At 48.6% G+C, this 12320-nt stretch overlaps 1 protein-coding gene across 2 annotated transcripts in view; it reads left to right on the top strand.

Moving 5' to 3' along the window:
- Positions 1 to 427: 427 nt before the first annotated feature.
- Positions 428 to 12320, top strand: part of uba2 (ubiquitin-like modifier activating enzyme 2) — a 51930-nt gene continuing 40037 nt past the window's right edge. The window contains exons 1-6 of one of the 2 annotated variants that reach the window (XR_006314067.2): positions 428 to 597; positions 3583 to 3666; positions 6033 to 6103; positions 7625 to 7689; positions 9865 to 9965; positions 10556 to 10677. Coding sequence is in view for 1 of the 2 variants with exons in the window: in XM_043706516.2 (XP_043562451.1) it covers positions 460 to 597; positions 3583 to 3666; positions 6033 to 6103; positions 7625 to 7689; positions 9865 to 9965; positions 10556 to 10677 (581 nt within the window). In the remaining variant the exon portion in view is untranslated. The remainder of the gene's footprint in view (positions 598 to 3582; positions 3667 to 6032; positions 6104 to 7624; positions 7690 to 9864; positions 9966 to 10555; positions 10678 to 12320) is intronic. The other variant, XM_043706516.2, reaches the window with a different exon arrangement.

Consider the following 12320-nt stretch of genomic DNA (forward strand, 5'->3'; position numbering starts at 1 on the left):
TGTTGGACTATAACCTGGTGTTGTGTGATTTTTAAATACGTTGGGAGGGCCGGTTCCAGTGACGGTCGGTGGCACTTTGTTGGGAGGACCGCAGCCCAGAGACAGTGGGTGGTGCGATGTTGGGAGGACCACGGCCCGGACATGGTGGGTGGCGCTGTGTTGGGAGGGCCGGGTCCAGTGACGGTGGGTGGCACTGTTTTGGGAGGACCGCAGCCCAGAGATGGTGGGTGGCGCTGTGTTGGGAGGGCCGGGTCCAGTGACAGTGGGTGGTGCGATGTTGGGAGGACCACGGCCCGGAGATGGTGGGTGGCGCTGTGTTGGGAGGACCGGGGCCAGTGGCCGTGGATGATGCAGTGTTAGGAGAGCCCATTTGGTGGCGCTGCCTATGGAGGCCGCTGCCCAGCCGTCGGTTTTTCTCGGCGAGCGCTGCCCGGCCCCGGGGCCCTTTGGTTCAACAACATGGCGCTTGTGGGTCCAGTCTCCCGCGCTCTGTCTGAGCGGTTGTCCCGGTGCAGGCTGTTGGTGGTAGGTGCGGGCGGCATCGGCTGCGAGCTCCTCAAAAACCTGGTCCTCACCGGCTTCAGGGATATCGAGGTGGTAAGGAGCGAACCTCCGAGGCTGATGCATGACCGAGCCGACCTGGGAGCCGGGGGCAGGCTTTCGGGCCTGCGCTTCGCTTCGGAACTGAAGCTGGGATTCGGAGCGCGGGGGAGGGAGGGGGGAGAGAGGGAGGGGAGAGGGGAGGGGAGGATGGACCTCCACAACCACATCCACATCGCTCACACACACCCTCGTCCTCCCCCCCCCCCCCGACCCCTCACACCTTCCCCCCCCCGACCCCTCACACCTTCCCCCCCCCCGACCCCTCACACCTTCCCCCCCCCGACCCCTCACACCTTCCCCCCCCCCCCGACCCCTCACACCTTCCCCCCCCCCCGACCCCTCACACCTTCCCCCCCCCGACCCCTCACACCTTCCCCCCCCCCGACCCCTCACACCTTCCCCCCCCCCGACCCCTCACACCTTCCCCCCCCCCCGACCCCTCACACCTTCCCCCCCCCGACCCCTCACACCTTCCCCCCCCCCCGACCCCTCACACCTCCCCCCCCCCGACCCCTCACACCTTCCCCCCCCCCCGACCCCTCACACCTTCCCCCCCCCGACCCCTCACACCTTCCCCCCCCCCGACCCCTCACACCTTCCCCCCCCCCCGACCCCTCACACCTTCCCCCCCCCGACCCCTCACACCTTCCCCCCCCCCCGACCCCTCACACCTCCCCCCCCCCGACCCCTCACACCTTCCCCCCCCCCGACCCCTCACACCTTCCCCCCCCCGACCCCTCCCACCTTCCCCCCCCCGACCCCTCCCACCTTCCCCCCCCCGACCCCTCCCACCTTCCCCCCCCGACCCCTCACACCTTCCCCCCCCCCGACCCCTCACACCTTTCCCCCCCGACCCCTCACACCTTCCCCCCCCCGACCCCTCACACCTTCCCCCCCCCGACCCCTCACACCTTCCCCCCCCCGACCCCTCACACCTTCCCCCCCCCGACCCCTCACACCTTCCCCCCCCGACCCCTCACACCTTCCCCCCCGACCCCTCACACCTTCCCCCCCGACCCCTCACACCTTCCCCCCCCGACCCCTCACACCTTCCCCCCCCGACCCCTCACACCTTCCCCCCCCGACCCCTCACACCTTCCCCCCCCGACCCCTCACACCTTCCCCCCCGACCCCTCACACCTTCCCCCCCCCCGACCCCTCACACCTTCCCCCCCCCCCCGACCCCTCACACCTTCCCCCCCCCCCCGACCCCTCACACCTTCCCCCCCCCCCCGACCCCTCACACCTTCCCCCCCCCCCCGACCCCTCACACCTTCCCCCCCCCCCCCGACCCCTCACACCTTCCTCCCCCCGACCCCTCACACCTTCCCCCCCGACCCCTCACACCTTCCCCCCCCGACCCCTCACACCTTCCCCCCCCGACCCCTCACACCTTCCCCCCCCGACCCCTCACACCTTCCCCCCCCGACCCCTCACACCTTCCCCCCCCCCCGACCCCTCACACCTCCCCCCCCCCCCGACCCCTCACACCTCCCCCCCCCCCGACCCCCCACACCTCCCCCCCCCCCGACCCCCCACACCTTCCCCCCCGACCCCTCACACCTTCCCCCCCGACCCCTCACACCTTCCCCCCCCGACTCCTCACACCTTCCCCCCCCGACCCCTCACACCTTCCCCCCCCCCGACCCCTCACACCTTCCCCCCCCCGACCCCTCACACCTTCCCCCCCCCGACCCCTCACACCTTCCCCCCCCCGACCCCTCACACCTTCCCCCCCGACCCCTCACACCTTCCCCCCCCGACCCCTCACACCTTCCCCCCCCGACCCCTCACACCTTCCCCCCCCCGACCCCTCACACCTTCCCCCCCCGACCCCTCACACCTTCCCCCCACGACCCCTCACACCTTCCCCCCCCGACCCCTCACACCTTCCCCCCCCCGACCCCTCACACCCTCCCCCCCGACCCCTCACACCCTCCCCCCCCCCCGCCCCCGCACCTTCCCTTCCTCCCCCCGCCCCCGCACCTTCCCTTCCTCCCCCCGCCCCCGCACCTTCCCTTCCTCCCCCCGCCCCCGCACCTTCCCTTCCTCCCCCCCGCCCCCGCACCTTCCCTTCCTCCCCCCCGCCCCCGCACCTTCCCTTCCTCCCCCCCCGCCCCCGCACCTTCCCTTCCTCCCCCCCCGCCCCCGCACCTTCCCTTCCTCCCCCCCCCGCCCCCGCACCTTCCTTCCCCCCACCCCCGCACCTTCCTTCCCCCCAATCCCCGCACCTTCCTTCCCCCCAATCCCTGCACCTTCCTCCCTGCCTCCCTCCGCCCACCTGATTGTGCAGCTTTGTCCTGACAACTCCTGTATAAATTTTTTCTGTTTTTTTTTAATATGAGGAATGTATCAGTGGGAATAGTTTCCCTCACCTCATTTTCAACACCTTGATCAGATTTTCTCTTAATCTCTGTCTTAATGACGAGGAGAAAGTGAGGACTGCAGATGCTGGCGATTAGGTTCAGGAATGTGGTGCTGAAAAAGTGCAGCAGGTCAGGCAGCGTCCGAGGAGCAGCAGAACTGGTGTGTCGGGCATAAATTGTTCATCAGGAACCTGATGAAGGGCTTATGCCCAAAATGTCGATTCTCCTGCTCCTCAGATGCTTAGTGATAAGAGCTCCATATTCTCTCATCTCCCACTTCGGCTCTCGCCTCTTATTTCCAGGAATCATAATAATTCAAATTAGTCTTTCTAGAACCTTCGCTTATTTCTGAAAGTGGTATACCCAAAACTGGGCACATTACTTTGTATTCTTTAAGGGTATGTAATTCAAGTTGTAATAATACAGCACAACTTTAATAAGCTGCTTAATTTGAAATTTTAACCAAATAAATAGCTTTGTTTTAGTCATGAATGCCTGGTTTGGCATTGAGAGTGTGCTGAGAACTGATTCTAATCCTATGGATTTAATCCACTCTCATGCTGTCGCTGGTAAAGATTGCATTTTGTAACAACCCATCTCTACATGTGTCTAGGTGGATTTGGATACCATCGATGTCAGCAACCTCAACCGGCAGTTTCTCTTCCAGAAGAAGCATGTTGGAAAGTCAAAAGCTCAGGTAAGAGTCAAGTACCATCGAGAGATATGGTTTATCTCTCTGTACCTGTGTAAAGTACTTGATGATCATCTGCATTCATTGATTTATTATTTTGTCACTTAAAAAAGACAAGGTTTGGACTTACTGGTGTTGGACTGGGGTGGACAAAGTGAAAAATCACACAACACCAGGTTATAGTCCAACAGGTTTAATTGGAAGCACTAGCTTTCGGAGCGCCGCTCCTTCATCAGGTGGTTGTGGAATAAAAAAACCATAATGATCTTGATCTTTATTTTCTGGGAGGCAACCTTGTAAATGGATTCAAGCTGAGATGAAAATCTCACTGTCTTCTCCTGGCAGCTTCCTCTTGATTTATTTCCCTTCCTTTAATTGGGAGATTAGGCAGAAGAGATTATCTGAATTCTCTTGGCATAACTGTCCTTCATGCTGTCTCTTTAAGCACCTTCCAGCAAGGAAAAGAACTTGTCTTTAATTGACACTTTTCAGAGCCTCATTTTTTAAATTCAGTCTCCCCAACAATGTACTAATGGGACTTCAAATTAAATTGTTTACCTTAGGCTAAAGAAGGTTATGGGACGTTTTAGAAGAGGCTTTCAAAGTTACAAAGGATTTGATAAAATAATTGAGAAGTTTTTTCTCCGGTACTAAGATGGGTAAACAATGAGCAGAAATTTATGCTAATTGGAAAAGGCAGTCAGCGGTGATATTCGTAAAGACTAGTTCTGTTTGACTAAGGTGATTGAATTCTTGGAAGTGACGAGAAGATCAATGAGGGTGGCACATTTGAACTTTCAGAAATGTTAGACAAGTGCCACATCATAGATTAAGAAGGAAAGTACAGATCGTTCTGTTATAATGCATGTTTTGTCAATGCAAATTTGCTGTAAAGTGATTGACGAATTTGGGACACTGTTTCTAAAGCACAAACTTTTATAATGTGTATTGGCTGTAACACCATGACAGTGCCAACACTTTAAGCACTTTCTAAAGCACCATTTTTCTATAATGCAGAGTTGGTCAAGAATGCAGCCGTGTTATAGAAGAACTGACTACAGTAGTAAAAGTAATTGGGTTAACTAGTGGTAAATAACATAGATACTACTCAGGTGCAAGGCAATGACCATCTCCAACACAGGAGATTCCAGCCAGTACTCCTTGACATTCAGTGGCATTGCTGTCACAGAATACATCACTGTCAACATTCTGAAGGTTGCCATTGACTAGAAATGGAATTGAACCAGTCATATAAATACAGTAGCATCATGAGCAGGTCAGAGTTTGGGAACTCTGCAATGAGTAACTCACCACCTGACTGCTGAAAGGAAAGCATGTCTACCATCTACAAGGCACAGGCCAGCAATGTGGTGGTATATTTCCCATTTTCACGGTTAGCGAATATGTGGGCAAGAACATCACCATCTGAAAATTCCAATCCAGTCTCAACTCTGACTTGGAAATGTGTCACTGGGTCAGAAACCTGGAATTCCCTCCCTAAGGGCATTATGGGTCTACCTACAGCAGGGGATCTTCAGTTCAAGAAGGCAGCTAACCACCACCACCTCAAAGGGGCAGCTTGGGATGGGCAAAACATATTGACCAGCTAGTGACCTCCACGTCCTGTGAACAAATAACGACCTCATTCCCCTCTGTGCTGTACTGTTCTACGATTTCATATGGGTGATTCTAGAGATGAGAGATTACTACTAGTAGGAAAGGTTGAACAGATTTAAGACTTTTTTTGGTACAATGGAGGAGTGAAAGGAGACTTGATTGTGTTTTAAAATTGACAAGGCGGGGTATATATGGGGAATGTTTTTACACTTACGGAAAAGTTCAAAATTGTGGACCATAATTATAAGATTACGAATAAGTAGAGAAATAAGGATGTGTTTTTACTCAGTAATGAGAATATGAAATCTCTGCCGGTTTCAAACAGTTTTGCAATCATAGATTCCTGCAGTGTGGAAACAGGCCCCTTGGCCCAACAAGTCCACACCGACCCTCCAAAGAGTAACCCACCCAGACCCATCCCCCTGTTGTATTATTCTACATTTACCCCTGACTAATGCACTTAACCTACATACACCTGAAGGCTGTGGGCAATTTAGCATGGCCAATTCACCAAACCTGCACATCTTTGGATTGTGGGAGGAAACTGGAGCACCCAGAGGAAACCCATGCAGACACTGGGAGAACGTGCAAACTCCACGCAGATAGTCACCCGAGGCTGGAATCTCACCTGGGTTCCTGGCGCTGAGAAGCAGCAGTACTAACCACTGAGCCACTGTGTTGCAGTGAAAGGAAACTCGATGAGTACATGAGAAGGAAACAGAAAGATATGCTGAAAGGCTTCATTTGGTTTGCAGGTGGCCAAGGAAAGTGCCTTAAAGTTCTGCCCTGAGGCCAGGATAACAGCTCATCACGACAGCATCATGAAGTGAGTATTATCTTTTGGTTGGGCTTTGTTGTGCATCACAAATTGTCTGCAGAATCATTCTGGTTGAGCAGCACTTCAGTGTTACCTGAGAAATGGTGAACCAGCAGTAAATCTGAAGAGTGTGAATGCACTTTGAGCTCTGGTCACCCAATGCTCACCTTCTGAGCAGGCAGTAGCTATTCCTGACAATTTACTTTTAAATAAAAACTAGCATTTTTCACAACTTTAAGGGCATGTCAGAGTGTCTTTATTTAATCCTGTTGATTTCAACATATGCTTCACCTGGGGTCATAGCATACTGATAATTGTATTGTTGGTCATTTACTTTAAAAGTCCTGTACAGTAGATCCTTGATGTGATGATACAATGGTTGACTTGCTCGAGGCCGTTTCTAAGGGCCGTTTCTGTTTGCTGTCTTAATGTGGGGTTAAAATCACATCTGGGTCCAAACCAGAAAAGAATAGCACAGTCCCTTGTAGCAAACTAGGATTTTAATGGCAATCTGACAGATTTGTGATCACCTTGATTTATTTTATTTATTCCCAAATCCTGAAACTCCTCGTCTAACAGGACTGTAGAGCATCTTCATCCTGTTGACTACAGTGGTTCAAGAACCTAGGAGAAAGTGAGGACTGTAAATGCTGGAGATCAGAGTCGAGAGTGTGGTGCTGGAAAACCACAGCAGGTCAGGCAGTGTCTGAGGAGCAGCAGAATTGGTTTCGGGCTTATGCCTGACCTGCTGTGCTTTTCCAGCACCACACTCTTGTTTCAGGAAACTAACCCACCACCCCTTCGAATGACTTGGGATGGGCAGTAATGTCAACATTGGTAATGACACCCGCAAGCCTCAGTATGAGTAAAAGCTGGCTTGAAAAACCGAATGAGATTGATTAAAACTGTAAACCAACAAAGTCTTTTTGTTTTCTTAACCAAGATTGCAAATGTACACAGTGCACAGATCTGCCAGCAATGCCTGTAACCTTTGCGACCTTCAACAATTCATTCAATTAAACAAAGAAAACAGAGACAATTTTTTTAGAAAGAAAGTCAAAAAGCAGTTCTCAGCTCAAGTTTTAGTTGTGAAAGTAAGATCTGAGTGTAGCCCTGTCAACCCCAGCTTTGTTAGATCAAATAGCTTTATGCAAGTCTTGACTGCTGTAGCATGAAGATATGTTTTTGCTTTGTTACTTGCCTAGCTGAGCAATGAGTTATCACCTTGATGGTTCACTTGGTGCACATACTGCTTAATGTGGAACAGAACCTTTTGGTAGAGGTAGCAGCAGCTCATGCATGGCGATGCTTGGCAACTTGTGCACAGCCTTTTACCTTTTCCTCCTAGCATGCTGCCTATCTCTGTCCCTATTAAACTTTGTAAACTACTGGGAGGATGACCAAGGCAGTGGATATTATTGTGTAGAATTAGAGAATGATATTTTGTAAGAGTTATACAGCTTTGATTTTGTTTTTGTTTGTCTTGTTTGTGGTAAACAATTTGAGTGCTGTCACTTTTGTTTCCCACAGCCCAGGTTACAATGTGGAATTCTTCAGGCAGTTTACACTTGTGATGAATGCTCTGGATAATAGGGGTAAGGATTTCTGGGTTTTAGGGCTCTACTGGTTTTAAGCAAGAGTAATGATAATTGATAAATACAAGTAATTGCTGCATGATATTTTTGCCAGAAAGAGAGGTGTTTGTTTTCTTGGATCCAGCAGCACACTGTAAAATTACATTCTTTAGCAACAGGCCCAGCCTCCAGAAACTGGTTTACCATTCGTTTACATCACGACAGATCTGTACCTGAAACTCATTTGCTTATTTTTAATTCACATTTCTTAATAACCTTCCCTAATAAAAGTTTATTCAACTCAATTCTTGGGCATTTGTATCGATCTTTTTTGCTTTGCACTGCCATCTGTAGGAAATTCTTTCTTGATGTCGCTCATAAAATGCCTGGACTGTAATTTTGAGATTGTCTCTCAGATCTCTCTCTCGCACTCACACGTGTACACATCCACCCACCCACCCCACCTCCCTGATTCCTCCACCATTGCTTCCTTGTATGATCAAACAGCACAAGGCATTTGACACATTGTGCTTGTCCTAACTCTTCTGAAAATTACTGACAAGAGTGATATGTTGCTGTAGCTTTGCATTCTGCACTCATCAGGAAAAGCACTGAGCGATGTGATTCTATGATTACGCCGCACTTTCTGAATAATCCTGTGTGTAAGTAGTTACACTAAAAATCAGTGAGATAATCAGTTGGGGCTCATTTTGCTCACTAGAAGTGAGTTACATTTATCTCTGAAAACATACCTAATTTGTTCAGTGATTAAGCCTTAATTGAATTTCCTAGGAGCTTTGGGGGCCTGTATTTCCTGATTTGTTTACTCCACAACAATGCTTCAGCCAGTCAAAGTTGACTTGTAAACTCATCAGTTCCCTCCTCTTCTGTTGTGTAAATTATTGGCATTTTTGCATTTGTCCCAGTGAGTGCAAGACAAAAAGCTTCAGCAACATGTCTTTCTCTTCAGCAATATTCAAGTTCTACATGACTGCCTCCTCGAAAGTGTGATTCAATTCATCCTACTGCTCCACAATTTAATAGCAATACGTGGAAACAGGAGAAAAGCTTTCATCCCTTTTAGTCTGCTCTGATATTCAAGAAAATCATGTCTGATTTTCAACAAGTCAACTTTTCTGTCTGATTCCCATATTTCTTGATTCCCTTAGAACCAAAAGTCTAATAATGTCTGTCTTAGGTATACTCAACAACCGAGCAAACAAATATGTCCAGAATGGTTAATTACAAAATATTGCAAGTCTAAGTGAAATCCACTCAGCCCATTTAAATGCTGACCCCTTGCCCTGACATTATGACCCCTCTTCTAGACTCTCCAACCCGCTAAACAGTGCCACCAAACATCCTACGCATTTTCCCTTTAATGTATTTTAAATGCATCAATCAGGTTTCCCCATCTCTGCCCCATTCGAAACGCAATGGGCTACAAGCCAAGTTTATGAAGACCCTCTTTGTGAGAAAGGAAGATGTCACTTGCCTTCTCCTTATTCCAGTGCTGGCCCTGACCCTGACCCTGGGTGACACTAAATGAGCAAGAACCAGGATCGGACCTGGGGCCTGCCAGATCTTCATGACTCAGTTAAGTCAATGTCTTAACCAATAGACCATTGGAAAAGCAAACTTTAATGGTCACCAGGATTAGAAAATGTCAGCATCAAGAGGTTGTTCAGAATGGATGCCTTGTTAAAGTAGCGAGTGGAGAGGTCTACGCTGCAATGTTCTGTTGTGCTTTCAGCCCGTGGAACAATTCCCCACTGAACCAAACTTCCCATGTGTGATTGGTCTGCAAGATCAACAGCTGGGATTCAGCACGCAGCAATACTTTTCAAAACTCGTTAAAGGAGCAGCTAACTAGGGGGAGAACAAAATGTGTAAAGCTGTACTGGATAGTAATCTCTTCCTGTAGGCATGGGCATAGCTGAGCCTCTACTGTGCCAGAACCACCTTAGGCGGAACAATTCAGTATTCTTCCTCCTCTAATTCAAGATAGTTAATGTCTCCCAGTCTATTTCTGGTATATTCTTTCAGAATAAATAAAAGCTTGATACCTTTTGAATGAGTATATTTTAATTTAGATTATGTACACATTCAGTTGCTTGACTGAGCAGTAAGAATGCTTTGTGATCAAATCAAAGAGTCATAAATCTGATGTTCCTTCTGTTCACTCTGTTTTATCAGCTGCACGTAACCACGTGAATAGAATGTGTTTAGCTGCTGACATTCCTCTTATAGAGAGTGGGACTGCAGGATACCTCGGTCAAGTCACTGTTATCAAAAAGGTATTGAAAATATTTAATTACTCTCCAATTACTGGTTCTTTTCATCAGAACAACCTGACAGTTTGTGAATCTGTCAGGAGGTGCTGAGTCTCACTTGGGCGCAGCTGCCATGAACCCTGGCTGCCTGTGCTGTTGTGTATTGACTCAGCATTATTCTCGTGAAATCCCACTGAGTATTGGAAGGTGGTGGCTGTAATTGTTGAGTTTGAAACCCTCCTTTACTTGTAATTGTATGCGTTAACAACCTTTGAGCAGATGTCTCTCAATACTGCAGGGTCCTTACCATGAGGACTTATTTATATTCTCATTGTTCCAAGTCCAGGCTATTTCTAGTTCCCTATTATTCAACATTTAAGATAAGTTAACTCAAATCTGAAAAAGCATAAAACATCTGAACCTAATGTCTGGCCAAGTCACAGCTAGCCTCCAAGTTAATGCTAATCTCTCCAAGGATCATACAAGATCTCCTGTCATGAATGCTGTCACCTGTCTGCATGCTGTTTTTTTTTCACAAATAACACTGGAGGCAGTTTCAATGAGAGACTGGCACCAGTCCTGATGCTGCTGACAGTCACATTGTCTTTTTGCAGGGAGTTACAGAATGCTACGAGTGCCAGCCCAAACCAACACAGAAAACATTTCCAGGTTGCACAATCCGAAACACTCCTTCAGAGCCAATCCATTGTATTGTATGGGCGAAGTACCTTTTCAAGTAAGGAGCAGTTTTGATGAAAAGCCATTAACCTAAAACATTGACTCTCATTCTTTCTCCACAGCTTCGGTATGATCTATGGGTGTTTCCAGCATTTCCTGTTATTTCAGAGAAATGTGTGCTAGTCTGTATGTTTGTGAATGCATGCGTCCATGTGAGTGTGTCTAATCCGGTTTCCTCCTATGCCACAGTAACAACTTTGTACTTACCTGTCACAAATGATTTCACTTCGATTGTGACAAAGTTAAGTTCTCTCCTTGACGTCTCCACCATCATAACATGGGCAGGTTACCTGATTCTATTTTTTTTTTATTGAACTGTTACCAGAGAATCCTCTGCAATGCCTTCATTTTCTACTCCTTCACTGTTCGTTCTGATGTTTTCCCAAGTATCTATCCTTGACCTCTTATATTTCCCATCTACAGGTATCCCTCAGTGACATGATCAGAAAATACATTGTTTTTTGCATTACCACCTGTAGCCGCCTCTCTTAGCTCCTCCACTGTTGCTAAGTTTTTTGACTCCTTTATCTGATCTCCGGTACTAACTAAGTAAAAATTCCTCTGATTAATTATTCAGAAGGCTGAAGCCTTTTTTGGAATCTGACACAAACTGTGTTCCTTAGCTACTTGCATCATTCCATTTCCTGATCCCTGTCTGGGTCTGAACCAGATGGTTGGTGTCCTTGGCATGACCTTGGTATCATGTTTGAGCCCCAAGCTGAGCTTTTGGCAAACTATCTGCACCCACTAAGTCTGGCCATTTCTACTTCATGGCATTGCTTAACTTTTCCACTTACTTGACTCATTTACTATTGAAAAACTCATCTCTGCCTTTGCTATCTATAAACTTGACTGTTCTAATGCACTTCTGTCCACCTTCCCACATTCTACCCTCCATTTGAGGTCATCCAAATGTCTGCAGTCTGCTTCCTTACTTACATCAAATGCTGTTCACCCAAGGTCCCTGCCCTCACTGATCTACTTTGACTGCCAGTCAAGCAAAGCATCAATTTTGAAATTCACATCCTTGTTTGCCTATCGTTTGCTCCTTTAATTCTTTTATCACTTTTTAACCATGCTCTCAGTGCCACAGGAACAACTAAGGTTTGAAATTTCCTCTCTAAAGCCCTTTCTCTCTCAACCTCTCTCTTTCACTAACATATCCCTTAACACCCATGTCATTATCCCAACTCGTAACCATCCACTCTCATACTGCCTATGTGACTTAGTGTTAAATGTTAATGTTATATTGCAAATTGGTGCCTTGGAATATGAGTGTAAAAGTGAGGTATAAATACTAGTCATTGTTATTGAAATGGTTACTTTTTTAGATTAGATTCCCTACAGTATGGAAACACGCCCTTCGGCCTAACAAGTCTGCACCGACCCTCTGAAGACTAACCCAACAAGACCCATTTCCCTATTCTATATTTAGCCCTGAATATTGCACCTCACACTACGGGCAATTTAGCATGGCCAATTCACCTGACCTGGGCATCTTTGGATTGTGGGAGGAAACCGGAGCACTCTGAGGAAACCCACGCAGACACAGGGAGAATGTGCAAACTCCACATAGACAGTTGCCTGAAGCGGGAATTGAACCCGGGTCCCCGCCGCCTGAGGCAGCAGTGCTAACCACTG

The sequence above is a fragment of the Chiloscyllium plagiosum genome, unplaced genomic scaffold (assembly GCF_037043375.1).
Source record: "Chiloscyllium plagiosum isolate Xiang-an unplaced genomic scaffold, Cpla_swu_hap1 HiC_scaffold_17, whole genome shotgun sequence".
Classification (NCBI taxonomy): domain Eukaryota; kingdom Metazoa; phylum Chordata; class Chondrichthyes; order Orectolobiformes; family Hemiscylliidae; genus Chiloscyllium; species Chiloscyllium plagiosum.